This window comes from Gambusia affinis, linkage group LG13, assembly GCF_019740435.1.
Source record: "Gambusia affinis linkage group LG13, SWU_Gaff_1.0, whole genome shotgun sequence".
In the NCBI taxonomy this organism is placed as follows: domain Eukaryota; kingdom Metazoa; phylum Chordata; class Actinopteri; order Cyprinodontiformes; family Poeciliidae; genus Gambusia; species Gambusia affinis.
The window spans coordinates 22,320,023-22,337,477 of NC_057880.1; the positions used below are offsets into that span (position 1 = coordinate 22,320,023).

Sequence of the window (17,455 nt, forward strand, 5' to 3'; positions counted from 1 at the left end):
AGAGAAACGAAAGAAAAGGAATGTAAGAATGAAAAAAGGAAGGAAAAACAAAGGAAAGAAAGAAGAAAGGAAGACAATATAGAAGGCAATATGAGAAAAAGAGGAACAGAAGGAAGACAGGAAGGATCAACAAAAGGAAAGATACAGAATCTAGAAGAGGGGAGGTGTTTAAAGTCCAGAGCAAAATAATTTTCCCGATTAATAATTTCTTCTCCAGACTATCACTGAAGTCAAATAAATTTTAACTTTTCAAAAAAGTCAGAAAAAGTTCAGACATTTCTATCAGAATTTTCATAAAGTGAAATAAAATGTCAAACTTTTCCAGATTGTGAAAACACTGAGGAGGAAGACAAGCGCCTCACTTCACACCTGCCAGTTTGTGGACACTAAAATACGTCCACAAACTGGCGTAGAAACATAGAAAATGTTGCTACTTTGTGTGCGTGTGTGTGTGTACGTACTTCCCCTCAGAGCTGTAGCTGTTCATGCTGCCATCAGTGGACTCCCTACTGGCCTGGCGGTTCATGGCTGATCCTCCTCGGGGAAACTCCACCGCCATCCCCGTCTCCACGCTCCTCTGGATGGTGCTGCTGCCCGCCTTGCTGACCTTCTTCCCCGTCGGCGCCTCTGTGGCAAACACAGAGAGAACCTATTAATCCAGGAGCGTCTTTACACCGAGACTCGCATCAGTTATCAGGCCTCTGGCCACATCCGGCCAACACCAAACCAAACCAAACCAAACCAAACCAAACCTGTGTTTCCACCTAGCAGAAACCCAACAGAGGTTTAGGCATTAATAGCTCCAACAGAGTCTTTTTCTTATGACTTTATTGCAGAAATGCACTTGAAAAAGCCTGATAACTTGAGGCTGAGCTTATCTTCAGGCAGACCAGCCCATGCAAGAAGATTTCCCCTGGTGACCTCACCAACATCTCAACAAATATGAAAAAATTTAATTGTCAACACAGAAAAAGTCTTTGAATCATTTCCTTCTTCCCTTTTGTTAATTTTATTGATGAGGTCACTGAATGGAGATAAAAAAAATAAAATAAAAAAAACTAAAACAGGGACTCAGTCATTCCAGATGAATACTTAGCAGGAATAAATAAATGAAGGGGTGGAAAAAATAAAAATTGTTCAGGGGAAAAAAAGGTTCATTTTAAAAAGGCTGCTTTCAAGTCTCTCGGATTTAGTTGGTATTTCAATCCAAAAAGATCAGATTGAGTTGATTCAGGTTTAACTCTTGTACAGAACATTACAAAGATATTTACACCCTGTGACCTTTGTCATTTTATTTTTCATTAAAACCACAAACATTAATGTATGCTGTTGGGTTTTTATGTGGTAGACAAAAACAAAGTTCAAGAAAAATTATGGATCCATCCATTTTCAATACCTACTTATTTAAACTGGGTCAGTGAGAGAGAGGTGGGACACACCCTGGACACAAGGTTTTAAAAAGTAAATCCTTGCAAAATTTTAAATTCCACTTTACATTTATATACTATTTGTGTTTTGTCTGCCACATAAAATCTCAAACTGAAGAGTAGTCATGACAAAAGATGAGGAAGATCAACGGGTGTGAAAACTTTTTAAAGACTGGAGAACAGAACGGAGATGCGAGAGGAGGGTTGGGTAAGGGAGCGTGCCAGAGACAGAGACCAGGAAGTTCTTTCTAACTACATATCAGCTTCTGCAAGTCCTCAATGTTTCCATGACTATGTTTGTTTCCACCAGTTTAATAACACTAAGTCAATAGCTTATAACGCCCACACTGAAAAAACACAAAATCTTAGTTATTTGGGCCTAGTTTCTAGTGCAAACCTCTTAATAAACTTGAAATAAGACAAAACTAACTTAAAAATAACTCTTTAGCTTAAAACAGGCTTGTTTTAAGTCAATAATTCCTTAATATTGATGAAGTACTTGCTCTAATTGGCAGATTACTTCACTCATAAGACGTTTTGCCCTTGTATGTTGTGCTAAAGTTACTTGTAAATTACTTTTGTTTTATTTCAAGTATACTAAGATATTTGCACTAGAAACTACACCAAAGCTACTTGGTAAGATTTTGTGTTTTTGCAGTGCATTACCAGGAAGTCTCAGAAAAACTGCTTTTATTTCAATTTCTAAATGTCCATTGCATGCACCATGGTAGCATGCTGTATTTATGGTGATCTTATAAACTCCAAGTTCCCATAAACATCATCCCATCTTAGCTGCTACTTCTACTCTACTATTTCTAAACTTCCTGTGGTTGGACTTCCTTCCTTTTGCTTTACCTTTCTGTCTGTCCGCCGCCTTACCCGCTGCCTCTGAAATAACACAGAACAACAACAAGAGCAATAAACAACAACACTTCCACAGTTGTTTTTTTTTATGTATTGATTTGGTGACCATTCTCATCATCCTTTAATTGACAAAAAATAATGCTTTAAAGACAGGAGAATAACTTTAAAGTTAGAATTACATTTTTAAAACCTTCTCTTAACCTGGAGTTGTCATTTTGTGAAGTCTGATTGGTTGCTTGGAAATCAATTATGTCCATTAGTGTAAAACTAGATTGCTCCTCTGGAGCTAGCTACAGTTTCAAGTCAAATTTTACTATTACTCATTAAAGGCATTAATGTCACATTCATTTTTAGTTTTTAGTGATATATTGTAGAACTAAAGAATTGGTAGTGCAAGTTCCAATTTATTTTAGACTTAGATCAAAATTATACATACAGACTAGAATATACGTCTACCTTCCTTCTATGTTTTATGTTCCTTTAAAAGTTGTCCTTCAAACACATTCTTAACCCAATAACTTCTACTTACTACAGTTGTTTGCATTGATCATCTTTGAATCTACATTTGTTTAAAAATGGCCTCAAATAAACTTCTTTAGCTCATACCAATCAACGATTGTCCTTAGATCTGTACCAAGTTTTTCAAACGTTCACATTGTCCTGCAGCTGCACTCAAACCTGATCACTAAACAGAAGTTCATAATCCTTGGCAAGTCTAATTAAAACAAGGAGATAAAAGCTGGAGAACCACCATTTCCATCTCCTGATTTGTTTTTCATCTCACCTGTCGGACTGAGCTGTGAAGTACTCCGGCTCCGTCTCGACGGCAGGATGGCAACGACCCGTTGGCTCAGACTGGAGCGCCGTTTCTTGATCCCGCTGCCCAGACTCCCGAGGGCCGTATCCGACTGGCTGCCATCGGCGTGCTCCATGCCATAGATCTCACCGCTCACGCTGGTGCTCTTCAGCATGTGGCGGCCCGACGCACGAATAGCTCGACTGATGGGCGACATTTCAGAAACAGTCAGGGGCCGCACACCTTGACTAACTAAATTCAACTTTGGGAATAAAAGCAGTACAAATTAACTGAAAATGACAGTTTCAATTCACTATTATATAATAACATTTGTTACTCTTATTGATAATATCTTTTGGTGGTAATTTATATTCTGCAGCAGGGAGAAAGTAAATAATATGTAGCAAAATGTTATGTTTCAAAATGTCTCTCTAGCACACAACCTATATCATCTGACTGGTCTGAGAACAAAACACTAATTTAAAAAAAAAATCTCCCTATTTTGGTAATATTGTTTAACATGAAACATAAGCCAACATTTATTTCAGTTACACAGATCAATAAGCGATTGAGCCACAACGAATAGTGAATTATCATTACAGTAAAACAATAAAAACAAATCGTGTTAAGGTTAAGTACCTTCCTGCTCAAATTAAAAGCTTAAACAAATATACAAAGAATGTTACAAAAAAACACTCTAGAAATTTTTTTTCTGTACGTTTTCTGACTTTTAGCAAATAGAAATAATTGTGGTGATTGCATCAGACCTAAAACAAGAAAAGTTTAGTCTGAATTAACTTCAGACAGCGAGAAAAAAAAAAGCTCTTTTTATTGGGTGTATGAAAATATTTGGCGTGAACAGTAAATAAAACTTTACAAATGTAGGTTTTTAATCAAATATTACATTGTACTTTATTACAAACTGTACAGTTTGAGTAGGAAGCACTGATAAGGACTGTATACAGAAATCAATAATTTTATAAACTGTGGAAACACCTGATTGAAATTAAAGGATTAAAGTCCAGTCAAACTTTATTTATTTAACCGCCTCAGCTAACCAGAGTGCTTCACAACAAACACAAAAAAATGATCAAATAGAAAATAAAAATAAAAATACCAAAACTAACAATATGAATAAAAACCAAAATAATACTTAATTTCAGCTGCAGCAATTTTCTTCCCTCCTCTACATTTTCTCTTTAATTGGTGTTGAATAGACGAGAATAGATGTGTTTTCAGTCTGGACTTAAACTGACTGAGAAAGCTTAAATAGGAGACTGTTCCTCAGTCTGGGTGGATTTCAAGCACCTGTTCAAACCCTGGTCAGTGTATGCGTACCTGAAACGTCCCCGGGGTCTCTCTGACTGGATGGACATGTAGCTGGTGCTACTGATGCGAGAGGCACTGCTGGTACGAGAGATGGCTGACACGTCACTGACATCACTGTCTGAGGACTTATGGGATACATTTTCACTGCTCCTCCTCTGGTCCTTGTAGAGCTGCAGGATGAACGAGTTCGAGGAGACAAATAAATATTCCAAACTTCAGACACAAGGGGAAAAGTGATGTTAAATTGCGGCAATTCTGATCTGACAAGCTGACTGACGTAAAGAAAGGAATTAGTTTAAAAAAAAAAAATGCAAGAACTTAAATTAGGATAGAACCCCTTCCTCTAAACTCTGTAGAGACCAACTATGCTGTTGTAAAAGCGAAACCTTTAATCAGATGACAATATTAGATATTAGATATTTTTTAATGACAGGGGAGTTCAAAGTGCGATCCTGGGGTCATTTGCAAAATGATTTTGAGAAGCAATCAACCCCAATTCAAGAAGGGAGTGAATTTGTTTTTTTCAACTCAGGGGTTTACTGCACATAAATGTAAAAAATATTTATAAGGTGCAGTTTTCACTGGTCTTTCAGAAAAAAGAATTTCCAAACTAAAATAATTCATCTTTTATGAATCATAATTTGTTTTATTACTTCAAATTTTCCTTGGCAGTAAACAGGATTATATTTCTTAAACTTGGCTAATAAAGCAAGAGGTAGCTAATAGTTGTTTGTGACAAAAAGTTTGGACACAACAAATTTAAGGCCGATTATCAACATAAACTAACATAATTTTAAGTAGCCACCAGGACTGCCACATTCAGAGGTACCTCTGCATGAACATTTAACCTTCAGTCGATTTTCACTTTGAAAATAGCAGCCATTTTTATTACAGCAGCCATGAAAGTCATTTATTCTATACACATAGAATACATCTATGAAGATGCTACTTCCATTTACACTTGCACTATTTTACACTAAGCCTCAGGCCAAACAGAATTTTGGCAGCAGTGGCACCCCATAAAATATACAGGGAATGACAGAAGATGCATCTCTGTATCTCAATTTTGCCACTAAAATTAATGAGTCTACAGACAGTGGCTTGGATTGTGCTTCAAAATGTAAGAAAATCTAACCTGGGCTGCAAACAGAAGCATTTAAACTTTTTCCCATTTTACACAAACCAGCACATCACATCAACTCCTTTTCCATATAGCTACCGTTTAGGATCTCAGGATGCTAGCTGTGTGAATACAAGAATATCTTAACACTTACAGTGAAGCGCAACAAAATAGAAACTATTGACCTCTCGTTTGTTCTTGAGGGCTCGGTCCAGGTCCTGTTGGCTGGAGGTGGTTGCAGCTGAAACCCGGTTAGAATGAACCCTCATCTGGAGCTGACGAACACGCTCCTCTGCTACCAGGGCTGCATGGGCAGAAAACACAAACAAATTATTAACTTCTATTCAACTTCAATGTTCAATGTTATTGTTTTCTTACACTTAACCTTTTAAAAGCATTATAAAATCATGATAAAACTCACATTTCATGAAGAAATGTAGTGTTTAAATGCAAGAATTAAGATAAAAATAAATATGAGTGAAATCTGTGTTTCTGCAGGACTCTGTGCCTTTTTTTCTTCTTTATACACATTCCTGATGTTCAAATGTCGCAGCAGTTCAGTTCAAGCAAACAAAAAGAAGGCTTGTCAGAACTGAACAAATAGAATTTACCTCAGAGTTTATGTTACACATTTAGAGCAACAAGCATTTTAGATTGCTTGCTTTGATATTGAAAAATTATGCATTACAGTTCACAATCATAGACGTTTTGAAATGTTCAGCTGCTCTGTACTGTTTAGGTCTATGTGGACTAGTATTTTTTCTGAACCTCATTGAATATTTTAAAGATATTCAATGAAATATCTTTAAAATGCTACCATTAAAGACATGAGTCACCCAAAGAAAAATAGAGCACAAATGCAAAGCAAAGAAGCTGCAAGATTTGTCTTGTTTAAAACTCTTAGCATTTTTCTATGGAGGGGTGATGTTGACACTGCAGGAGTATTGATAATCCTTAAACTTTTCCAAACTTTTCCACCTTTTTGGAAAGTATTTAAGGCATAGCATTCCAAATGAGTGAATATTTGCAACAAAAAAAAAAAACAAACACTTTTTTGATCATCATATTCTCATCAAAAACAAACCTGGAGTGTTGCTTTGATTCTTTTATACATGTTTAAGTTTATCACAGGCCATATTGGGGATGCAGCAAACATGTGGAAGAAGGTGCTTGGATCAGATGAGACCAAAATGAAGCTTTTTACCGGACAGAAAACAAAAACTGAGCAAACTACACCAATGATTTTCTTGATCGAACTAAGAGATATTGCAGCACGTTTTTTCTCTTACCTTGATCTACAGAGCTGCTCTGGGGTGGAAGCTGTGGCAGCTGCCTCACTCTCCGTGCCGCCGACACCGAGGAAAGAGATGCACCAGCGTGCAAATGGCCCCTAACATAAAGCCACATGAGAGGCATAGCAGACAGGGAGACAAAGGAAGAGTAGAAGAATGAATACAGGCCACGATGATTAAAAGGAGGGAAAGTTGTGGAAAAGTTATGCAGTCTGGGCAGAGGAGTAGCAGAACAATTCAATCAGCAGAAAACTAGATAAAAATCCCAACAAAGCAACTGCAGATAAGAGACAAAAAATAACACTTTTATCAACACCATCATCCTCACAATGGAAAAGGTGAAGCTTGTTCACGAGTTGGGGGAGAAACAACACCAAAACATTTACAAAACCAGACACACAAACAAAAATGATCACAAAAAGACAGAAAAACAACAGCGGCAACATTCAGCCCCTAATTGGGAAATTTCAGACCAGTTCTCTTTCAGATAACACCGACTCTGCTCACAGCAGGCCAACCGGGCCTCAAGAACCTCGCAGAGTGGCGGCGGCCAGCACTGTGGCTCAAACTCTACGGTCAATCAGTAGTGCACAATCACACAAAAGCCATACAAACCCTGCAATCTTTAAGCAGCAGCATGCAAAACAAGAATGGAACGGAGAAAAAGAAGAAGAAAAAATAATAATGCTTAAAAATGTTGAATGAGATCGTATGTAAACTTTTGTAGTGAGGTTTATCAGCAATAGCCACACAGTGACATACAAAGTACTCAAGACAGTTTACATTAAAAAGCCTAAGTCTCCTAAAATTACACTTTGTACTCAATCCATGAGGTTTTATAGGAATGCTTTGAATGAGCAATAAAAACTAAAGACACAAGTTTTGTTGAAATGACAAAAATAGGTGAATAGAAGATTATATTTTAAACCAGGCTCTTACATGCTACATTTGACAACACCACAAATTTCTCAACTTAAATATTCTGACTGCATAGACAATCTTTGTGCATTTTTTTTTTTCATTTACAATCAGTCTTGTACTCCATGCTTTTTACAGAATGTTCAAAAACTTTGGCTGCTTTTTCACCAAATTTCCATCTGGTGTCTGTTGCCAGAAAAACATGTTAACTTTCACCTGCAACTGATTCAGGCATGAAAAAATAAATCATCGTTGCATTTCCACATAACACACAAAAGGATACGAATCTCAAATAGTTCCAAAGAGTATTCTTGAACAGAAGATAATGCCTTGTTGCTGAAATGTGTCATACAAATAAACTTGATTGATTGAATACATGACACAAAATGTTTTAGATTTCTATATAGTTTAGCTTGATGTATTTTACTTGAATTGCCCATAAATAACAAGCAGACATCTAGAGGAAAACCTAGACTGAGTCAACCTTCAGCTGTCTGACTCATGGCTTCATATTTGCCTCTAAAATACTCTTGCATGATGCCGTGGATTACAACTCAACATCTTTACTTAGGTCTCATCTACAAAGACCCTTATTGCAGAAGTTATCTGGTTCATTCTGATGCAACTTTTCAAACCTAAGCTGTGCTGCCATATTGTCTTTAAAGAAAAAGGTTTTCTCCATCAGTTCTTCCAAACAAGTCCAACGTGTTCAGTGGATTTAAGTTGAAGCCTCTACTTTTTTCTCTGCACTACACGGTCTAATCCTGACATAAATATGCTGGGATGTCCACTTGGCAACTTTCTCAGATATTTTTCCACATTTTTATTGATCCTTTGGGATCAACAAAGTACCTTTGAATTTGAATAATTTTGGAAACAGCTTCTAAAACGCAACAAGCTCGTCCAGCAGAAGTGAGTGATGCAAGTCAGTAACTCAATGAAATCTGCTGGATTTCCTTAGAAAACATTTTAACCAACTTCAATAATGAATTGAACTTCACCGTGTAACATCTAGGATCAAAGTGAAATGTTTGTAATTGACTTCATATATGTTGCATGATCAAGTTTAATTTTCTGTTTTTGTAAAGTGGCTTGAAATTAGATTAGTTGCAAATTGGCATTGAAGTGAATAAACTGAAAGGATTTACTAGTCAAATAAACCAGCAGTACAGGTTTGACATCTGAACTCATACAGGTCACCACTTCCACTCAGAAAAGACAGAAACTGTCCCAGCAACCTTCAGAAGTTGCTTGTTTCAAACTGGTGGTGCTGTTGGAGGAGTGAGCTCGTCCCGTCTCTAAGCATTTGTGACATGTGCTGAGTCCACAGTACATGTCTTACCTGCCTCTGTCAGACCGCTTCCTGCCAAGAGTCTGACATTCAGGGGCTTCCAGGGTCCGAGGCTGCCTGGGGAATGGCCGACGAGCAAAGGAAACAACACAAAAAAAGAATAAAAACATGAATGGATGGATGTGTGGATGGGAGAAAGATTTAAAGATCTGTCCAGCCTGAAGCAGAGACATGATGGATTGTGTGTTGGAAGGAATAAAGTTGTCACATAATCATGTTTCATCTGAGTTTGTGTGTATATGTGCGTGCTCATCGGTGTGAGTACCTCTTCTTTGTACTGAGCTGAATTAAAGTCTCTTGAGAGGGAAGTAGCATCCATATTCTCCATTCATGGACATGAAGACGACAAGGATGATATACGTGGCACCACACACAAAAACACAACCACACTCATGATATGAATTGTGGATGTCACATAATCTCTGAGCACAAAGGCTTGGAAAAAAACTAAACAAAAAGAAACCAAAATTAAAAAAAAAAAAAAGCAACATTCTCAAAGATTGAGAGGAGCAGATGAGAACACAGAAGCTGTAAATTCCCAGAACTGAAAAAGTGAACAGTGGGAAGCAAACGCAGCGGGAAAGCACACACCACAACCAGCTCCAGCAACGCCAAGATCAAAGCGGCACGGAAAGTCGTGAAGCAAAGAGAGAAAGTCAAAAGAAAACTAAAAACGACAATAATCACGACCAAAGGCTTCTGCCGCTTCTACTCATCCAACTACAAACTGAAGAACAACACCGGAACATTAGTCTGCACAAACATCCCTTCACAAATTACGAGAAGCACTTTCTAGCTAAAAGATAGATTAGCGCTCATCTGTGCCTGAAAAGGCACAATGAGTTCATACAGACTGCGCTGAGTTTGGCTATCACCTCACAGTCTACAGGAGTTTGAAGGTATAAAGAGTAGCTTGCAAATGTATCTTGTATCTGTCTTCTTCATCAATGGAAGAAGATACAAATTAGATCTGGAGCTTACTTATCAATTTTCAGAATGAATTGTGTCAAGTTATTGTGGACTAAATGTTGTGGCATCATCTTTCTTTTCATCAGAGTGACTGTTGGATGGTTCGGGAACTGCCTGACAACACAACCCTCCAACTCGTGATGCCACCACTTTTGCCCACCATTATCTAAATGTGCCAGGCCCTTGCCAATTCAATTGTGTAAAATATCACATCCAAATCAGATCATTCATTCTAGGTGATTAACATTTTTTTCCATTTAAGATAATGAACTAATTTGGACAAAAAAAAGCATTAGATTATCTTTCCAAAAGAATATTTATCCCCAAGACTGAATGTGCAGCTGATTAATTGCTGCTACATTGTACTCTATGTATGGGATACAAGATAAAGTCACTCGCTACACGTTTATCAGAAAAGACAAATTCAGGAAAACGTCTGGAAAGGTTTACTACAAGCTATTCACAGAGATATCAGCTCTTAGCAAGAGGATTGGAGCAAACATCATGTAGAGCTTGACATCTGCCTGAACCCACTAAGGCCAACTGAACCAAAGAGATCTACATCAACTTTTAGCAAAAACAAATTGTCTTTAAAACATTTAAAAGAAAAAAAAAGAAAAAAAAGTTATAGTTCTGAGAAAAGGAAGGTAAAAGCAATATTTTTACCCCTTTAATGAAATTAAACAGAAAACCTTTTTAATCGTTTGGATCAATCTGGCATCAGATTTTTAAGGCACAAGTCAAGCTCCGAAAGGAAGGAGAGGAGCGTCCACAAGAGGCTACCTGTCATCTTCAGGGGAAGCATGTTGGATAAGAATCCTGGGACTCACTGGACGTCTTCGAGGCAGGGATTGGGAGAAAGATTTTCTACATATACACATACAAAATATGTCATACAACATCAGAGTGCAAAGCTATTCTATCAATGAAAAAAATAAAATCTTGATTTGTGACATGGCTGCCAACAGGTTTGAGACTCAATGCAACCAACAGGCTTAGTATTCACAGGTTTCTTGGGGGGTTCATCACTCGAAGGTTTTTAAATACTGCAGAAAACATTTATCAAAACATTGAAGGCACTTTAAAAACAAAGACATAAAATGAACGTTAAATGTTAATGCTCCACGGGAAGCATGAAAACAGTGAAGGATAGTGAGCCACAAGTCTTTTAATCTTATCTGAAATGCAAGCAATGTGTGACAAAGTGAGATAAAACCAATCCTATATTCTCGACAAAGCATGACAATGTTCGGAAAGGTTATGTTGACATTAGGAGGGAATGAAGCTGAGCTAACAGCATGTCAACCAACTCAGAACAAGACTGCATTGTGAACCTCGTTTCTATGTAGTTTTTAAAACAGGTGAAGTGTCATGTAGGTGTAGCTTCTTGTTATTTCATATCTATCAACATAACTAACAGCTCAGAAAACAGTTATGTAGTTTAACAGTTTTGAAACCTAACCAAGCCAACCACTGAATTGTATTTCTAATAGTTACAGCAGTGGGAAAAATAAAGAACACCCCATGAATAAAAGCTTGTGCAAATACATTTAGCACCAATAGTTTGAAGTGGTCACATTCTTGATGGCTCTTTCTTCTTTGTGACTTTGCTTCAGTATGTTGAGATTAGTCTTATTCTCCACTAATCTCTTAATGCCTTACCATAGCATGTCAATCAGGTGGAGCTCTGAACACTGATCAAGTAGTTGCCATTGCAACAACTTAATTATTTTGTGTTGTAGATATGATGTTGTTTTTAGGGATCCTTGTCTTGTTAATCACCGAAGTTAGAGCCAAACTTCCACTACTGGATGCATTTTACTTTGTAATACTCTGGTATACATAGTGCTGAAAGCTTTGGGGTTCCCTGGACTAGATGTACAATTACAGGCCATTTAGCATTATTCTCTGTATTAAACCATCTACACTTGAAGAGAATTTGCTCGAGTATTTGTTTCTGAGAATACTGGCAATGGTCTTAAATGTTTCCCCCTCTTGTACAATCCTCTTGATGTGATAAGATCATATTATTATATTGATGTGCAGCAACAGTTGAATCTCTCGTCATCTTTGCATTGTGGTAACACCTGTATGCTCCAGACCACCCTATTTTTACAGAGTAGTCGCACATGCTGATAATACATTATTCAAGTTAGTTTGAATTGTAGATCAGATTTTTTTTCCCACTCAAAACTATATGGAAGCAACAAGGAGATCTAAAGTTTTCCCATTGCCGTACTCTCTACAACTTAATATGCAACTTCAAGAATCGAGTCAATGTGCAAGAACAGCAAGAGAAATACAGAGGTGCCGAAAGAGTCAGGTAAGTGATAAAGGGGGAAATCTACTAATAATGTGTAGGATTTACAGCGAGGAGGGGACTACAAAAAGCAGGAGAAACTAAAGGGTACTACAAGGATGGGGTGGGAGCAGAGGCTGGTACCTTTCAGTCTCTGGTGAGGGGGCATGATTGTCTGGAGTGAGACAGTTGGCGCTAGCACTCTTAACCCTGTCCAGAGATGGCTGGAGATCACTAGATGCACCACAGCAAAACATGCCATCCAATGGAAGAAGAGAAGGAGAAAGGAAGAGGATACAAAAGGACAGGACAGAAACAAACAGGAAGAGAAACAATGGACAAACAGAAAAAGGTTTTTCAAAGAAAGTTTGGTTACATTCCAAAATGTTAAAGCTAAAGCATGACTGGAAGGGATAAGGATGGGAGCGTGCCTAAATTCTGATGAAGTAAAGCTGGGAAAAATGTCACTTGCCGTGGTAATTATTACGTTTGTGTCTTACCAAAATTTTAACGAAGCTCAAGATGGAGCACCATATTGCTCAGACCACCTTTGTTTTTAATTGCAGCTCAGCTTTTGTCATGCAAGAAGCAAAAAACTAGTAGCAAAACATGCAAACTATTCTACTGTACCAAGGTGGCTGTGGAGATACTCACGCCAAAGTTTACACACAGCCTTCTGGCTCCTCCTACTCTGGGTAGGTAGGAGTTGCCCATTTTACAAAGACGCACACATGCAATGAGGTGCAAGGATATGAGGCAGTTTCAGTGAAATCATCAGATAAGCAGCTACTCACCAAGTGTACAAATTAAGTTTAACTGGAACAGTTAGTCAGAATGGTCTTACAAAAAAAACCATTCTGTTAAGAGAACTTCTAATGCAAAGTTTGGGTTTAAATTACACAAGAAGAGCCAATTCACCAGATTTCAGTGTTGACCATTTGTGATTTTTACAGTTACTTTATAAATATCTATTCAACTCAGTATGCCACATAAAGTTTGGGACAAGCCAAGATTGTCTATGATCTTGACATTTGCATATTCTAAATGTCCAAGCTAGGCCAGTGATGTATATTTTATAGAAAATGAATTCAAAAGGGAAAAACTAAATATACCAACTCAACAGCTTGTAAAAACAATAACAATAAATAACTGTTCTCTATATTGTTTTACCTGTTTCTTATACTGTTGTGCAGGATTTTTTTGCTTTATTGCTAAATGAGGTTTGTGGAATATCTAAAGTTAACTTGGTAAGATGGGAAATCGGAAATTATCATTATCTATTGGTCTTGTTCATTTAAAGTACTATAAACCAGCACCGGATCGACCTACCTGCGAGTCTGTTTGAAGATACCACTGAACAAAAGCATCACCTCAAATTAGTAAATTACAGAATCTAACAGATTTTCTAACGTGAGCATGCATGCAACAGATTAAAATATGCAATGGAGGAAAGAGTGTAAAAGGTGAGACAGTTGACAGGTGAAACATCCATTAAAAAGTGTTTTATATTGCATATTTTGACACAACTAATACAGACAAAAATGTTTTACAGCAAGAAAAGTTAAGTATTCTACAACTAAAAGTCTTTTTGGAATATTTCTGTTGGGCCTATTGATATAAAAATTCACACCAGATGCCTGTAGCAACGCAAGTAGCACATATATAGATAGAAATAAAAACCAACTAGCCCATTGAGTAAGTTATGTTTGTTTATTTTATTTCTCTAATACCAGTTTCATTGCCTTTGTCTTTAGGTTTCTAAATACTGGCAGATTTAAGCTATTTTCCTCAACTTTCAAATCTGTCTAGTTTCATTTTATAACACAAACAGTATTTGTTTTTATCTCTTTGTATTGAGACAAATAACTAAGTTCCCACAGATATCTGGAGTGAATTTCAGGTAAAATCAGTGGGGGAAAAAATGTTTACGTGGGCAAGACTTATTTTCCCCAAAGCAAGGTTTATATCTCAGAAATAAGGCATTTCTGTACATGCTGTAAAATACCCAGCACGAACAGAAAAAGATGAAGAAAAATCACTGGCAAAGTCGGTGTAAGCAAATCAAAAGCAGCATACGTGTCTGAACCTGTCAGACACGCATCTCCATCAAACACATCTGTGTATGCATAAAGTCTTTAAGCTTCCTCATATACCGTCAGAAAAAAAAAAACACAGATGAGTTCTCAAGAATTAAACTTACCTTTCTGTCTTTATGCTCAAAAACTAATATATGATCACTGCAGATGGCACTGCAGAGTATCTATCAGGAAACAATGCTTTTGTCAATTAAACAGGGAATTGAATGCAAGACAAGATGTCTAATCTGGTCCAGTAATCACCCCATGCTTCACCCTCAATGTGGTCTTGTAGCAATACAATCAAAAAGCTTTGGTGCCCTCTTGTGGACTTGAAGTAGAAGTACAGCTAGACATCCCGGGGATTCCCTCTAATAATTATGGGTCTGGCTGTGCGTTTTTTGTAAGAAGATACCGTTATTTAATCATATATATATATATATATATATATATATATATATATATATATATATATATATATATATATATATATATATATATATATATATATACAGTTATATATAATTTGACAGTTATATATAACTGTCAAATCAATTCTAAGCAAGCATTGTTTATCTGTCTGTTAGTCAAAATGTAATTGCTAGGAAAATATGTGCAAACAGGCTTTTTTTGCAAACATATCAAGCACAATCTTTTGTTAAATTTAACGCAGCATTACAACTTTAAAGTTTTTTAAAGAGACAAAACAAAGCACATGAGAATGCAGCTCATCTGGAACCTATATGCCAACAACATGTCAGGATTGGCCAGTTTACCTCGTGTGCAGGCACTCAGCACTTTTGCCTCGCATTGATTGGTGGATCAAGATGACCTCACTGTGGTTACCATGGGGATGGATGATACATGAGGAAATCAACAACAGTCAAAAAACCAGTAAAGCAGGAGAAGAAAAGGATGTGAACAGGACAGTGAAACTGTTGCTTACTTTGTTCAAACACATTCACAAATGGCACAAATCTCCATTAGCTACAGCGGGTTTTTTATGTCTTTAGATAAATCGCAAAACCTTGCAATCACTTTACAGCTACAGCACCAAAACACTCAGGAAATAAAGACAACAGGCAAAAAAACAGGGCAACGTTTTTAAACAAAACCACATTCGCACCTACACACCTGCAGCAGATTCACAATCATCAGCCAAAAAATAAAACTTATTTGAAAAAACAAATAACCGAGCGCCCCAGTGGCTTCATTTAGTCTAACTATAGTGAAGCATTTTGCCCCATTTTAACCACAAATTTCTATGTATTTTTATGGAATTGCAAACAATGGATCAAGTATTGAGTAATTGTGGATTCATGGTTTTCCTTTTTTTTCCTTTTGTTTTTTACAAATAGTAATCTGAAAAGTCTGCTGTGGATTTGTATTCAGTCCCTTTTCCTCTTTCAAGACTAGCAATACAGCAATAACAACACACCATCTCCACGGTAAAATATGGCAGTGGCAGCATCATATTTTGGGAATGCTTTTCCTCAGCAGGTACAGAGAAGCTAGTCAGAGTTGATGGAGCTAAATACACTGCAATCCTAGAAGAAAATTGGTCAGAACCTGCAAAAGACTTTAGAGGTTCACGTTTTGACTTTTAAGTCATTTCTCTGGGGGGTTGAATACAAATGCATATGAAAGTTTTCAGATTTTTGTTTTTGAAAAATACGAATCTTTTTGTCCTTTTCTAAACACATAAGCATTACTTTGTTTGCTTATTGTAATAAAATCCTGATTAGTTTGTGGATGCAACGTGGCAAAATGTGAGACATAAAGGTGTATGAATACTTTATGTCGGTGTCAGAGTGTTCACACATTTACACAAACCTGTCGTCCAGGTACTCCTCCCCCTGACGGCGGCCTCTGGAGTTGTCGCCGTAGCGGTTTGGAGAACGGGAGCGGCGAGAGTGAGGAAGCTCATCGTCCAAACTCCTGAAAGACAGACGGACCTCGGTCAGGCTGGTGGTCAGCCTGGGCTGCAGCAGCCGCTCTGCGAGCCTCATTTGGCTCAGCCTGTAAAAGCAGAGCTGGCAGGACTGCATGTTCTGCATCACGCTGTCATTTCATTAACAGATGGACTCCACTTCCTGGCTTCTGACGAAATCCCATCCCTTCCTCATTGGTTGTGGCTTTGTCGTATTGAAAGTGACCACTGACCAACCATAGGGCAATGTGTGAGATACTAGTAAGAACATGAAAATGCAAAGCCTTGTTTGGGGTTCTGACCTCTGGGTGGGCACGTTGGGGGCTCGGGAGCGGATGGTGCGCCCCTGCTCCTCGCGGTGCGGGGACACGGAGCGGGAGCGGATGTGATGGGAAGGCGTCCGCTGCTGATTAGGAACCTCCAGGGTAGACGAGGGCTCCCGTTGCCTCTCTCTGCCACGCCCGTCTGCTGCTGGGCACAACAGGATTATGCACATGTGTCCAATCAGAGGTAAATCTGAGAAGTTTTCATATCAAACGTAGATAGACTCCATACATTTTAAATAAGTAAAAAGTCATGAAATTAATTGCAATCAAAGACAATTTAAGTGATCTAATCAGTATCCTCAAGGATTTAGAAGAAAGTAATGATTTATCTTATGTTAAAGTGGAAGTTTTCATAGAAATATTGTGGAAAACCCCTGAAAAATTTAAAAATGTTTGAGTGATTTAAAAAAAAAAAAAAAAAACAAGACCATGATAAATCACTTGAAAACTTTCCAACTTTAATGTCACAAATTTAACTGAAAAATAAAGAAATCCGTCAGAATTTAAAAAACATTTTTTTAAATGCAGTAAGTTGGGTGTGCGCACCCTTAAATTAATACTTTGTTTAATCTGCTATAATTCACTTTTATCAGTCGGTCTTTCGTAGGAATCCATCTGCATGCCACATACTGAGTTGGTTTTCCACTTATTTGTGATATCATTACTTTCCAATATTTTACTTTGCAGCCAAGACAACCCTAAATGTAAACAAATAAAAAATACAAACCAAAAGCGCTCAGGGGAAGTGCACATAACCAC

At 37.5% G+C, this 17,455-nt stretch overlaps 1 protein-coding gene across 18 annotated transcripts in view; it reads right to left on the reverse strand.

The window, feature by feature from the left end:
• Positions 1-17,455, reverse strand: part of LOC122842226 (regulating synaptic membrane exocytosis protein 1-like) — an 81,116-nt gene that overhangs the window by 3,780 nt on the left and 59,881 nt on the right. For 8 of the 18 annotated variants that reach the window (XM_044135897.1, XM_044135891.1, XM_044135898.1 and 5 more), the window contains 13 exons: positions 16,673-16,841; positions 16,274-16,378; positions 15,217-15,276; positions 12,510-12,599; positions 10,850-10,933; positions 9,363-9,419; positions 9,089-9,154; positions 6,826-6,926; positions 5,722-5,840; positions 4,426-4,586; positions 3,076-3,290; positions 2,283-2,315; positions 462-627 (listed from right to left, as the gene is read on the reverse strand). In XM_044135897.1, coding sequence (XP_043991832.1) covers positions 462-627; positions 2,283-2,315; positions 3,076-3,290; positions 4,426-4,586; positions 5,722-5,840; positions 6,826-6,926; positions 9,089-9,154; positions 9,363-9,419; positions 10,850-10,933; positions 12,510-12,599; positions 15,217-15,276; positions 16,274-16,378; positions 16,673-16,841 — 1,426 coding nt within the window. The remainder of the gene's footprint in view (positions 1-461; positions 628-2,282; positions 2,316-3,075; positions 3,291-4,425; positions 4,587-5,721; positions 5,841-6,825; positions 6,927-9,088; positions 9,155-9,362; positions 9,420-10,849; positions 10,934-12,509; positions 12,600-15,216; positions 15,277-16,273; positions 16,379-16,672; positions 16,842-17,455) is intronic. The other 10 variants (XM_044135899.1, XM_044135895.1, XM_044135887.1 and 7 more) reach the window with 6 other exon arrangements.